At 40.1% G+C, this 15,302-nt stretch overlaps 1 protein-coding gene across 1 annotated transcript; it reads left to right on the top strand.

Annotated features, from left to right (window-relative positions):
* Positions 1 to 10,140: 10,140 nt before the first annotated feature.
* LOC110867134 lies at positions 10,141 to 14,539 on the top strand. Its single transcript, XM_022116271.1, has 2 exons — positions 10,141 to 13,657; positions 13,767 to 14,539. The coding sequence occupies exons 1-2, from the start codon at positions 10,141 to 10,143 to the stop codon at positions 14,537 to 14,539; spliced, it is 4,290 nt and encodes a 1,429-aa protein (XP_021971963.1).
* Positions 14,540 to 15,302: the final 763 nt, after the last annotated feature.

Here is a 15,302-nt window from a genome sequence, read left to right on the forward strand (position 1 = left end):
ATGTGCAAGAGGCATGATCGATACATAATCATTTTTAAGTGGAGAAGCACAAGAACCGTATAATACGCATCCAAGAGAACTTCTATGTAAGCGACTTTCCTCGAGTTTGTTCTCAATCTGTAGTTCTCAAGTCTCAATCAAAGGTGCTACATCCACAATGTGAAATTACAATTTTGCGGTATGAATTGTGTTTGGTAACCGTATAGATATTGATTGATTCATGAAAACCAAACACTGAACGGGAAACTATTCAATGTATCTTTAGTACTCATCGGAAAATTATGATGTAAGCTTCTTAAGGATATTAATTATGGATTCCAATTATACTCCAATTTAGGTGACTGACACAACAATTCATTACACTAACTTCAACAGTGACTTGCAATTAGGGTCAATGGTAAAATAGGTTTTGAACAAGCAGGCCCGGCCCAAGGGTAAGTAAACCCAAGCAAGGGCTTTGGGCCACCACTTAAGAAAGGCCCCAAATTTAAAAAAGACTGCTAGTTTTTGTATATATATTTAAACTATGGCATTTAAACATAAAATGCAAGGTTGGCTTAGTGGTAAACTTCCTCTTTGTTTACCAAATAGGCAGGGGTTCGAGACCTGCTCAGGCTGCTTTTTTCCTTTTTTTTTATAAACAAAGCCAAAAATCCAATTGGTACAAGCCCAGCAAAAATAACCTTATTTAGTAGGCCCCAGATCTCTAGTTTGCTTTAGGCCTCTAAAATGATTGAGCCGGCCCTGTGAACAAGAAATGGGTCATGCAAGCTCCAAGGTTTGTTCATGATTTATCCCATCAAATCCTTTTTTTGTGTTTCAAGGTTGTTCATGATTAGGATGAACGACCAGACACTATTGAAGAAGTGAAAGCAATGTGTTAAAATGTGCCATAGGTCACACACTTCATAAATTTTGGTTTATACTTGCTCAATATCTAGACCAACTTTGAACATATTTTTTAATGAACATGTGATTCTTTTCTTTATTTCTTAGAAACAAATATAAAGTCTCCTAAAATAATAAGTCATAAAAAGGGTATTAAATATATTTCGATTGACCTTTTATCGAACTCTATAATATGAGATTTTGGGTTTTTCACTTTTGGATTTCTAGCTTATAGGTTTTATAATTTTTGTTTATATTATTGTGTCTTTTTATTTAGTATTGTGCAGTGGCGGATCTATAAGAAAAGTTAAAGGGTAGCACGGACTATTTTTTTTTTTCATGAGTAGTTCACGTTGGAGGAATCAAAACATTTTAACTAGAGGGTCCGAATAGAACTTTTATTTTATACATGCAAGCGTAAGTTGGTTACATTATAACATTTGTTGACTTCTTTTAGCATTACTTTAATTAGTTTTTAAAGGATTTAATCATTAATATTTTATTTATATTATTTAAAGATTTTGGTAATAGATAACTCTATGCAGTAAAAAAATGTTCACTCTTTTTTTTCGAACAGTATGTTCGTCACTTGCATATATAAAATATGAATCCAAAAACTTATTATAAAAATAATACACAGTAAAGTAAATAAAAGAAGAGAAAAACAAAATAAAACATATTTAATATAAATTTTATATCAGGTTAATTTTACATCAAGTTAAATAAATAAATGTAACTAAACGGTGGTTACTTTGGTTTGTCTTATTTACATAAAAAAGGTAAAAAAGAAAAAACCTCAAATATACGAGTAAGGTTAAGTTATATTTGGGCTTTGATGTTAAATTTGAAAAGGCCCAGTTCAAGTTAGATAAAAATGCACTTCTTTACCAAGAAGGTTGAGGGGTAGCACGGGCTACCCCTCTCTCTATGCTAGCTCCGCCCCTGGTATTGTGTTATTATGTCTTTTTTTCTTTGATATTGTGTTATACTTTTCGGCATTATGTCTTTCTACATTTCTTACTTTTAGGAGACTTTGTAGGATAACTTTACGTTTATATATGTGTGTGTAAATATGTACATACATGTATACCATTTTTTTGTTATTTGCAGTGGCGGACCCAGGATTTTATTTCAATAGGGTCCATTTTCGGGTCAGCCCTCGTTCGGGTCGAGTTAAAGTGAGGTTTGAACTAGATTTTTAAAAAAAATAAGAAAAATGAGCTTAACAAGGATTGAACCCATGACCTCTTGGTGAAAAAGAGGGAGATTTAACACTACACCAGCTTTCTTTTTATTTCCATGGTGTCCACCTAATTGTATTTATGGGGTCCATATACAATTTAATATACCGAATCTACTATTTTTTTAAAAAAGATTGGGGTCCGGGGACCCCGGTGGCACCAATGTGGGTCCGCCCCTGGTTATTTGCACATATGAATATCTGTTTTTTTTTCATCTACATGTGCATTTGGCTAGGAAATCTGTTTTTTCTTTATTCATTACAAAAGTAAATGTTGGGGGGAATATTTATTTTCATTGTAATTTGCTTTTTTTTTTAAACCTGTTTCAAATAACATATACATGTCACCGGAAATTGACCAGGAAATTTGTTATTCGGAAACTCATTGAAATAGAGAGGACATGTCAATGTCTAAATTCTAATTGTTTTAATGATGTGGAGGAACAGGGGAGTGGGTGGAGGTTAAGCAATAGCTATATTAGAGTAATCACCCTTATAGTCACACACCATACATATATATAAAAAAATTGAGATAAATAATACAAAGAGAAAAAAATAATAGAAAAATGATGTAGAGATTGGTACGATGAAAACTTCTATATTTTTTTAGTATAAAACATTATATTTCAAGAGTCCGGCCTAAACCGAGTTCGTTCAAGCTCCGCCACTATATAAACCAACAATTTCAGGCCACCTCCTGCCAGTGGCATAGCTTTTAACTGACCGGGGGGAGGGGGGGCACCCCCCCTCTCCTCCCGAATGTTTCGGTTAGAAGTGTAATATTTCCGTTTTTTCGTCCGAAAATTTAAAAATTATATAGGTCTCCGCCAATTATTTTGCCTAAAATTCCCCTGTCCCTACCAAGTTTATTGTTAAAAATATTTATACATATTTTCGTATTCAGTTAAAAAAAATATGACGGGCTAAACGTTAAGTAAAGTTTATTACTATTTTATATATAAATCAAAGTTGAGAGTTATTTTTTATCTTAAAGGTCTTAAAAGTACTTACCATTTATCTTAAAGATTGTTGGTGAGTTGTAATTATTCGTCCAGGTAATTAACATTTATCTCACATCATTATAAACATTTGGTCTTTATTTTTGTTCAACAATATATAGCATTTTTTATGAGTAAGAGCGCCTCATTTGAAAGAATGAAGATTATGTAGTTTTATTTGGATTTATTATTGTTTAACCCAACCCAACCCGAATCGAATATCCGACCCGAACATATAACCTGAAACATAGCGACAGAAAATTTTATTTGGTTCCATGACTTTTCACCCCCCCCCCCTCCCCACAACTTTTGGTCAAGCTCCACCACTGCCTCCTGCTGAAAGAAAGCCATACCAGCCGGTGAGATACGTGCGCCTCTATACAGGAGGTTGCGGGTTCGACCTCCTTCACCACGACCTATAGTTATCGATGTAATTTACAAGTAGGTGTAGGAGTGTGTAAGATTGTCGTTTAAAGAAAATCTAACTGGAATTATCTTTAACTTAGTCACTTAAAAAATATCAAAATTTAAATCTAACTTTTTATTTTGTAACATAAAGTTTCTCATATTTATTAGGTGGAAGTCAATATAGTTATTTAATTGAAATAAAAGTGTCCAATTGATGGAAGACTAAGCTCAGGAAGAAGTCAAGAGTTATTTAATAGAATACCTCACGGGCCAACTTAAAGTGATGGGACTTCCCCTCTTCTCGATGGTTATGTCATAACACATGTAAAGAATCACCAATTTTTTTTAATTAAATCAAACTCCAAAATTTTTAATTAAATCAAACTTAAACATCCGTGAGAAATTAGTTGTGGTGGAGTGGTAAGTGAGAGAGTTGGTGTTCTAAGTGACCCAGGTTCTATTTCTGCTCCCAGCATTTAGTTTCTGCGGCACCTGGTGATAATGGGAGACAGTTCGAGTAGGCGGCGATCGCTGGTTCAATATTTGAACTGAGCGGGTTTTTATCTCACAACACTGTCGTGCCTTCGGGCGAGTGTTCACGGGCTTCGGCCCTATGTGAGGGTTTTCCCCGGTTCGAAAGACGAATGTATCCCGATGTGGTGAATTTCGCCAGTAGCCTATTTGAAGGATTCGTTGACCGTTCAAAAAAAGTTTGGATTCATTGCCCGTTCAAAAAAGGTTTTGTAAAATAAATATTTAAATTCATTTTTTATCGACTTTAATCAAAACTACGTACTTTTAATAAGCTTCTCATACAAGTTAGATGGCTGACAACACTATATGTAATAAGACTATCTTCAACGCGCATGAAATCAGGTCGTCCAAGCCACGTCGGATCCGACCGAAGTTAGATCTTGCGTTGGAGTCGGCCATCCGATGGTGTCTGAAAGTCAGGCGTCCAAAGTTAAGGACTTGGTTTGTCTTGGTCCTTGAGCCATTCTCTTTTCTTTTTTCTTTACTTTTTTCTTTGCAAAGATGACTTTTAGTTTTATATCTTGAGTTATTTTTGTAAAGCTTCATGATAAATCTTTAATGGAGAAATCCATATGGAGAAGACGACTGCACAGAAGTGTAAAAGTAGAGAGTTTTTGTTTTATTATAAGAAAAGTTTATATTCAGCCCTTCAATTTTGAAGTATACATGTTATAACCCTTCAGATTGATTTTAATTTTTAAAACTCCATATTTTTTTGTTTTGAAAAATGTAAAACAGTTTTTTTGCTTATATATTTTTTAATCTAGTTTACTTTTTTTTAATAGATTTTACTTATATACTTATATCATTATTCAAATATATTTTAATAAGTTAAGTATTTAAATATAAAGAAAAAATGGGTGATGATGTGGAAAATGTAAGGATATATAAGGATGTTTGTATGGTTGGAGAAAAAATTAGAAGGTTTTAAGGATTTATAAGGATTTTAAGGATTTGTAAGGATATGAGTTGTCAGCTGACTAGGCAGCTAAGGGCGCCTAAGGACGACCTTAGCATTGGAGATAGTCTAAGTAAATCGGATCTGAAATTGCAAAATTACTCAAACGAGACTTGATATTCTGAAATAAAATTTGAAGAGAATCGAACCATGCTTATCTAATCTAATCACTATATAAAATGATAAATGGAAAATGGATGTAGTTTATCAACTATGAGTAGACTATTTTTTAGTATGTTGGTTGACCTAAACTAATACAATAAGAAGCCGATCATCTAATCCTTTATGTGTTGTCGTTTTATCTTTGCATGTTTCATTATTTATTTACTATTTTTTATTTAACTAGGATTACGACCCGCCGCAATGCGGCGGGGATTCTTTAGTTATAACTAAGTCAATCTAGGACCCGCACGTTATGTTAAACCTGTCAAACAAAGAAAAAATAGACGATGTAAAAACGTTCACCCACACACGCACGATGCGTAATGTTAACTCGCAAAATTTAGAACGAAACGTAAAAACGTTAAACCAAAGACGCACGTTGCGATGTGTTAAGTCACAAAATTTAGAACCAAGCATAAAGCGAAAAATTTGCGGAAAATGAAAACTATAAAGGACCAAAGTTGAAAGTAAAAGAAGTTATGAGGATAGATTGCAAAAGATAAAAAGTTTTGTGTTAAAAGTAAAAAAAAACAAATAGTTTTGAGTTAAAAGTAATTTATGAAATACTTTTGGGTGAAAAGTAAAAAAAATCAATTTTTTTGGAAAACCCCCAAAGCCAACGTTACGACAACCATATGCATAACTATTTTTTATTTGAAAACCCCCTAAAGCACACCCCGCGTTGCGGAGGGGCAAAACGGTGTCAAATAATACTAATGTCACACAACCGTCATCGACCACCAACACTGACTCGACCTATGATATCCGTGTTGCGACGAACCTGTCAAACATGGAAAAATAGAGGTAAAAACGTTGAACCACACATGCACGTTGCGTCGTATTAACTCGAAGAATTTAGAACTATACGTAAAACGAAAATTTGCGAAAGATGAAAAGTATAAGTGACAAAAGTTGTGAAGTTAAATTGCAAATAATGAAAAGTTGTGGGTTAAAGTTAAAAAACAAATTAAGTAAGGTTAAAATTGTAAAAAGTAAAAACCTTTGGGTTAAAAATAAAAAAATTAACTTTTTTTTTTTTAGAAAAGACACAAAGCACAATGTACAAGTAATAATGCACAAAAAAGTTGCAAACTTATATATGGAATAATTAGGCAAACATAGCAGAAGGATTAAAAAATATGTATACACGAAACTTGTCAATATAAAGTGTATTAACCTTTAAGAGTTATATTCTTGATAATGTATATCATATCGTTTTTTTTAATTATATGATAAGAATAACTTCTTTTAATTTAGTTCATAGGTTGGAAACGACTATTAAGAAAAACTTAATTCACTTATGGCCAACTAAATGTTCTACCGCAAACGAAGCCACCATCCTAGCATCCAAGTTGTTGGCAGGCGATAGGATATGGAAATGATGTTTACTGCGTGGAGCTTGTCGGGCGTTGTATCAATTTCATATTCGAAACAGAGATTGTGGTGAAGGAGGAGGATGTAATAAATACGACATGCATAAGGGGACTCGGGGCACCCCCGTTTTCTTCCGTGATGATTTTCTACCACGGCGTTATACACCGCCGCCTCTCAATGAATAACGCGTTATTTTGAAAACGCGTTAAACGTATAACGCGTTGAACTTGATCAATGAATATGTATTAACTTGTACATTGGGTATTAATACTTGTACATTGGAATCTCATCACTAGTGATACCACCCCCCCTACATTTCTATCACTAGTGATAGAATATTGGTTATACACATGGCATGACTTGATTGGATAGTGGAAGTGATAGATTCTATCACTAGTGAACCACCCCTAGTCCCCTAACTAATTAGTATCCGGTAAACTATATGTAGATGCACATGCACCATTGTGATTAATTTAGACACGTTACTGAAATGAGTAGGATATCAACATTTTCTAAATATGTATGCTATTTTTATTACTAAATTTAAATGGGAAAAATTCTTGATTTTATATGTTAAGTATTTAAAGACAGTGAAGCATACCTGAAATTGAAAATTATTAATAAAACTATGAGTATGTTTGGTATGAAGCTTTTAGGAGCTTCTAGCTTTAATCTTTTAAGAAAAAGCTCCTACTCAATAAAAGGTCTTATTTGGTTGAAGGAGCTTTAAGCTTTTAGGTTAGGAGCTTGAAGCTTTTGGTTGAACGCTACTACTAGTAGCGTTTAGAAGGAGATACAAGCTTTTAGGGAAAAATGACTATTTTAACCACTAAAAATAAGGAACTTTTTAATGCACCAACTTTCTAAATTTTTAGTTATGTCCATTTTGGTCATTTTATACATTTTATTAAAAGCTCCAGCTACTCTACCAAACACCAAATATATCTAAAAAGCTACAGCTACTAGCTACCAGCTTCCAGCCACCAGCTACCAACTTCCAGCTTCCAGCTAACAGTCACCAGCTACTTTTGCCAAACATACCCTATATGTAAATGAAATCGTTAATAATTACAAATAGGTTTTCTGTTACGCGCTTTTAACCATATTTAGGTATTAAATCTTAACAATTGAATTAGTGTTATGAGTTTATAAACACCTATGGCTATTGCATCACTTGAATACCGAACATCAATATTTTTCAATACAATAAAATCAGATCATCTAATGCTTTACAATTTTGTCTTTTATGTTGCATCCGCATGCATGCTTCACTATTTAAGTATTTATTTACTCGTAAAACACGTCATGAATGATATTACTCATAGGTTTTTGCTCAACAAATTATTAATAATGATCATAGATAAAATCTAAGTTATGTTGTATAAAAATATAATTTTGAAATAAGAATTTCCAAGTATAGAACACACACAAACACAATTCTAAATCTCTACTTGGCAAAATAGAAAGCTGAAGGGGTATGGCCCCAAAAAAGCTGCGCAAACCTTCATCAAGGCCGCGCGTGAGACCATACTCCTTATTCAACAATTCTCTTACTTGCAACCTCGCGCGAGTGCCACCACTTCCCATGAAGAGGCGCGAGGCCCAATCCAGAAGAGAACTGCAATTTCGACACTTAGCAATCTGATAAGAGCCTTCACTACCTGTAAAACCGCGCAACCTGATTTCATGCCCAGCATCAATCACATAAAGGTTGCGGCGCAAGAACAGAGTAGGAAGGTATAAAAGGTACAAGTGGCAGGAAAAAGGAGCCAATGAACATCCTGCAGGCTCTGTTCAATCGTGCGCCACGATCGTCCGACGTGCAGAGGACGAAAAGTACATAAGGACGCCTATGTGGCACCAATCAGAGGACAGACATCTGTCCCACGATCTCCACTTGTCTGCTGATGGCAGAAGGACAGCAAGGCCGACAACAGTGACACGTGGCTCCATTCAAGGCACGCCAGCGCCGGAAAACTTCTAGAAGCCACTAACGGTCGACACCAGTGAGACAAAGAGCATTTCCGCTATGTTGTCGCCTTCAGCCCCAAGGCCCATCAGCCCATATCCTCTTACACCTCTCCGGCTATAAATAGAGACCTCAGTTCACAGGTTTAACATTCCATTCTCTCTATTCTCACTCTTAATACTTGATTATCTTCCCCAAAGTAGTCGCTTATTCTCACGCTGGAGCCCGGTTAAGAGGGAAACCCCCATATTCCCCTCTTAACGAGTAACGGTGTTCTGTTTTGCAGGATTAGACGTTCAAGACGAAGCTCAGATAGTCATTAGAAGATTAACCATCATGGTAGAAACATAAACCCAACTGATTAGTCCCTTAATTAGTTCTGTGTTTCTTCGTTGGCGCCCACTGGTTTTTCTACAACCACTTTCATCTTCTTTTTCTGAGTTTTTGACATTTTTCTTCCTTTGATCATGGCTGGTCAAGGAATCATTCCCGAGTTTGGTTTCGGAGCAAACTCTAATGCGGTGTTGGGCGAGGGAAATCAAAACATCCAACCTCAACACATCGAAGAAATTGGTGAAATCGAAGTAACCAACACTTGGGGACCTCGCGGGAGTATTACCCGCATCACTCAGACGGTCACCCCAGGAAACAACGGCGAGGGACCTTCAAACCCGGCCCCACCTCAGAACGTTTCGGCGCTACTAGGGCTACTGAGGGCGAAACTCCAGCCTCATGGTACGCCAAGAATATTGCAACCATTAACGCAGCGTACCAATATCTGATCGCACAAGAAGCAGTCTTAACGGCAGAACCGTCCTTGGTCACTCCTCGAGCACAGAGTCAGGGGGCACGTCAGATACCCTCACAGCCAAATCTCCAAGGCAGAATCAATAGGCCTTCCCCTACCAGGCAACTAAGCGTGCATGACACGCGCGATACAAGGGGGGAAACGGAAAGTTACTACGACTACCCATCACACCTTCAAAGAGGTCCTGTTCATAGCCGGCTCACGCCGCGCAACATGAACAATGAATGGGAGGAGACTGACCCGAATGATCCAACTTGGGAAGATGACGAGGGTTCGTCAGTCTTCAATCGCTTGTAGAAAAATCATGAGTACTACCAACCAAGACAACACGTCGGGTACATTGAAGAAGCGGAAAGAGACTTTCGCCTCGCTTATCGGCCAGCTGAAGCTGCTGAACATTCAAAGTTCATCCCAAAAAGTGCGCTTGCGCCGCTTTTAAAGAAGAAGTTACCTCCAACAGTTGGAAAGTTTAACGGATTGACTGATCCTGATGATCACGTCAGAACTTTCACAAGCGTAGGATGCATGGGGGGATGGAATATGCCCATGTGGTGCCATCTGTTTATTCAAACTCTTACCAGGGCTGCTCGCGCATGGTTCGACAGCCTCCCTCCGGGAAAAATTAAGTCATGGGTAGATTTCAAGACGCAGTTCTTGAGTTACTTCAGCCAACAACGACGCTACCAGCGCGACACAGCTGAGGTAGAAGACATCTGGTGAAGAGATGGTGAGGGTTTGGAAGATTTCATCACTCGTTTTAACAAGGAGTGTTTGGAAATCGGTGGCGTAAGTGAGCAACTCATGCGCTGCCATTTCAAGAAAGCCATTCGCTGTGATAGTCTCATCAGAACTATCACCGGCAAAGACGGAATGCCCAAAGAATGGGATAAACTCATGGAAGCCGCAAAGATAGTCGCGCAAACTGAGGAATCACTCGCTGAAAACAAGAATTATTATTCTGAAGACCGATTTTCCAAAGGGAACACGCACGATCACAACAAGCGCAACAAGTACAAAGGTAATGATGGGAAATCTGGAAGGTCAAGGGGCCATGACGAAAGGCCGCGCTATAGAGAGGATGCGCGCGACACAATTGATAGAATCGGTTACCGAAAAGCAGTCAGGGATGATAACCGAGAGAAGCAGTGGATTCTGCTTATAAAAACACCAAAAGAGGTGTTAATGACGGAGAATCATGATTTCAAGGCTCCCAGGCCTGTGACAAACAAGAAGGGGCAGGACCCCAACCTGTGCTGTGACTTCCACAAAGATACAGGACACCTGACAGATGATTGCTATAGTCTACGTCAAGAGATTGAGAAAGCGCTAAAAAGCGGGAAGCTAAGTCACTTGGTGAAAAACGTGCGAAAAGAAACTCGACAACTTCAACGCCATGATGAAGGGAGTAACAAGAAGGTCCGGCGCCTAGAAACCCATATGGTCAACGGACCAAGATACAATGCAAAAGAGAAAGGCAAGCGCCCTTATGAACCCTCATGGCAAGAGCAACAGGTCATTTTCCCGGTAGTGCGCGGCGGCCCTCGCACCACTCGACTCGTCGTCATTACCGGTATTATCGGCCATTACGAAACGGAGTATGTCTTCATTGACCCAGGGAGTACAACCGATATCATCTACGAACAGTGTTTCAACCAGTTTGACGAAGATGACAAAGCAAGACTCGAGCCAGTCGATTATCCGTTGTCTGGATTTTGCAACGAAATGGTTTTCCCATTAGGCCAAATCATCTTCCCCGTCACGCTCTCTGACGGGAAGCATTCAAGAACAACAAACGTAAAGTTCATGGTAATGCCTGTCAAATCGAGGCACGACGTGTTGATTGGGAGAGAAACCCAAGGCGAGCTAAACATGGTGACTTCCACCCCACACTCAGCGATAGGGTTTCCAACCAAGACGGGGGTGGCGATCATCTATGCCAAAAAAGAAGTAATGTCAACAGAAGAGTTGCGCCCAACAAAAGCGGTGAAGGTTTCGACAACTGAGCCAGAGAAGTGGGTGTTAAACCGTAAGTACCCAGAGCAAACGGTAACAATAGGCCACGCCATTTCGTCTGATATCAGAACGCATCTGAAGCAACTACTGTTCAGGAATATGGATATCTTCGCCTGGACCCCGGCAGACATGACCGGTGTCCCGCGCGACATTACCGAGCATTGCCTGAACACCTACCCCTCTGTTGAGCCGAAGGTCCAAAGAAGACGCAGCTTAGGGGCTGACAAAACGAAAGCAATGAACGAGCAAGTATGTGAACTTCTCAAAGCTGGAATCTTGCGAGAGGTACGTTATCAAAGTTGGGTCGCGAACCCGGTAATGGTGGAAAAGTCGAGCGGAGGATGGCGAATGTGCGTCGATTATACTGATCTCAACAAGGCATGCCCTAAAGACTGCTATTCTTTGCCTGAGATCGATAAAAAAATAGACTCCCTCGCGCCATACAGATGGAAATGCTTCTTGGATTGTTACAAGGGGTATCATCAGGTTCAGATGAAGCTTGAAGACGAAGACAAGACAGCTTTCAGAACCGATCTCGGGATCTTCTGTTATACAAAGATGCCATTCGGTCTAAAAAACGCTGGCGCCACGTACCAACGCCTGATGGACAAGACCTTCGCTGGGGATATTGGGAAGCACATTGAGGTTTACATCGATGACCTGGTAGTAAAAAGTCCTGAAGAGGACCAAATGTTGAAAGACATTGAGAAAACCTTCAACTCGCTGAGAAGCGTGAACATGAAATTAAATCCAGCCAAATGTTCCTTTGGTATGGAAGAGGGGAAATTCTTGGGCTTCATAGTCACCAATGGAGGATTTAAAGTGAACCCAGAAAAGGTCCAGGCAATAGAGCGCATGCCTTCACCCAAAACAATCAAGGAGATGCAAAGGTTAGCCGGCCGCCTAGCCGCGCTTAACCGCTTTCTGTCAAATCACGCCGCAAAGTCGTACCCTTTCATAAGTACCTTGCGCAACTGTGTAAAAAAGCAAGAGTTCAAGTGGACGCACGAAGCAGAAAGCGCTTTTCAGCAAATGAAGGAGTGTTTGATCGAACTCCCAATGTTGACCGCACCGTTCGAAAAGGAGCCGCTCATCTTGTACTTGTCCTCATCAGACAAGACAGTGGGTTCGGTATTGCTTGTAGAAAGAAACGGGGTTCAAACTCCAATCTACTATGTCAGTAGAATGCTCACAGATCCAGAGACAAGATATTCAATGATGGAGAAACTGGTGCTAGCGCTGCTCCATGCCTCTAGAAGGCAGCGCCGATACTTCACAGGCCACGTCATCACAATACTGACCGATTTCCACATTGGGACGATATTACAAAAACCGGAGACATCCGGGCGATTAGCGAAGTGGGCGATCGAACTGGGGGGCCACAACATTTTGTATAGGCCGCGCCCAGCCATCAAGGGTCAAGTCCTCGCAAACTTTATCACAGAAGTCCCAGCGGATAAGGTCAAAGATTGTGAAATCGTCGAAGCTCCCACAAAAGATACGTCAGATGGGCTATGGTTCCTATACACGGATGGTGCCTCAAACGAGGACGACTCAGGAGCCGGATTGCGCCTGGTGAGCCCAGAAAAGCATGAATTTACATACGCTATCAGGTTGGATTTTAAAAATACCGACAATGAAGCAGAGTACGAGGCATTTCTGGCAGGCTTGCGCCTCGCCATTAAAATGGGAGCTATAAATCTACAAGCGCACGTTGATTCACTTTTAATCGCCAGCCAAGTAAACGGATTCTATGATGCAAAAGGCGACGTTATGGCCTTATATCTGGATCAAGCAAAAGAGCTGTTGCAGAAGTTCACGACATACAGGGTCGTACACATCAATCGCTCTGAAAACAAACAGGCAGACGCCTTAAGCAAGCTCGCGTCAACTTCCTTTCAGCACCTTGCAAAGGAGGTAAGGATTGAAGTGCTCAAAAATCCATCAGTCCTGCTGCGCCAGGTGAACGTGATCGAAATAGGGCAGCCATCCTGGATGATCCCTATAATCTACTATCTACAGGAAGGGATACTCCCAGAGAACAAGGCAGAGGCAAGGAAAATCCAGCACAAAGCCCTGCATTATGAAATGAATGATGGTATTCTGTATCGGAGGTCCTTCTTGGGTCCCTTATTGCGCTGCGTAGACCCCCAAGACGCGAATTACTTAATCAGAGAAATCCATGAGGGGATCTGTGGTATCCATGCGGGACCACGCATGGTTGTGGCGAAGATCATGAACGCCGGATATTATTGGCCAGGGATGCATGTCGACGCCCTGAAAGAGCTGCGCAAATGCGACTCCTGTCAGCGGCACTCTCCAAAGACCCTGCGCCCCAAAAATGATCTTATCCCAGTGTCCACTGCTTGGCCTTTCCAACAGTGGTGGATTGATATGGTGGGGACCCTTCCCAGATGCCCCTGGAGCTGTAAAGTTTATAATCGTGGCTGTCGATTATTTCACCAAATGGGTGGAAGCCAAAGCCCTCGCATCAACCACTTCCATGATGGTGCGCAAGTTTATCTGGGAGCACATCATTATTTGGTCTTCCACTCAAAATCGTCACAGACAACGGTACCAATTTTGCCTCGGAGGATCTTCAAAAGTGGATGAAGGAAATGAAGATAGAACATACCTTCTCATCCGTTGCGCACCCTCAGGGCAACGGTCAAGTGGAAAGCGTAAACAAAAGCATCGTGGAGGGGATAAAAGCCCGACTGGGCACGAAAAGAAGAGGCTGGTAGATGAGCTCCCAAGCATCCTATGGGCTCATCAAACCATGCCGAAGACAAGCACCGGCGAAACTCCTTTCAGCCTAGTATACGGCTCGGAAGCAGTTATCCCGGCAGAAGTTGGTCTCCCCTCACCGCGATTGACAGCAGTCAACACGGTTGATAATGAAGCAGAACGCCGTCTCGATCTGGATCTCTTAGAAGAAAGACGCGAGATCGCGCGTATTAAAGAGGCGAAATACAAGACACAACTGGAAAGGTACTACAATGCGAGAGTCCGCATTTGTACCTTCACTCCAGGAGAATACGTTTTCCGTGAAAACGAAGCTCCGAACGCCGAACGCCCTGGGAAGCTAGCACCCAAATGGGAAGGCCCATACTTGGTCCATGAAGTGCTAGGAAAAGGGGCATACAAATTGCGAACGTTGGATGGACATATCATCCCGCGCACATGAAACGTGCAATAACTGTGCAAATGTTATATGTAACTACCCCAAGGCCATGTGCGATTTCTCTCATAGTGGCCACGCGCCTACTTAATCTCTATGTTGGCTAAACGCCTTTTATGTTATTTATCAGCAATATACGATTGGCCTAAGTGCCTGTTTTTCCAAGTTAATGAAAGCATACGATATGTTTCCCTACTACCATATTACTTCATGAGTTACAAATGCATGTTAAACTTTTGATTAGCATGAAAACACTTCAGTGAATCATCAACTCTTGAGCTACACTTACATTTATTCGCGTTAACTTAACGAAAGTTTCAAACAACAGTGCAATAATTGTAACGAGTCAGAATAAATGCGGACATAAACATAATATTCAAACAAGCGCAACGCGCAATGGTTACATAAACACTAACGTCCATTAGATCTAGGTGAAGCGTGACCGCGCAACACTGTACATTTAAAAAACTAAACAAAACAAGGCACAAAGCCTCCAATTCCTATTCAGGTTGATCACCATCTCCGCCGTCATCATCGCCTTCATCATTGCCTGCCAACTCCTCCTCATCAGATACTTCAACCGTCTGTGGTGGATCAAGGATGGCCTTTAACCGACGACACCAGTCGTCATGCTTCAGCGCTTCAATAACCAAATCCATCACCGGCAGAGACAAGTTATCGTAACCATGTTCAGTGAGAGTCAACTCGGCCTCAGCTTGATCAGTCACTGAGCAATGACTAACGTCGAATTTTTGACCAAACATCTCTG

Source organism: Helianthus annuus, chromosome 12, assembly GCF_002127325.2.
Source record: "Helianthus annuus cultivar XRQ/B chromosome 12, HanXRQr2.0-SUNRISE, whole genome shotgun sequence".
NCBI lineage: Eukaryota > Viridiplantae > Streptophyta > Magnoliopsida > Asterales > Asteraceae > Helianthus > Helianthus annuus.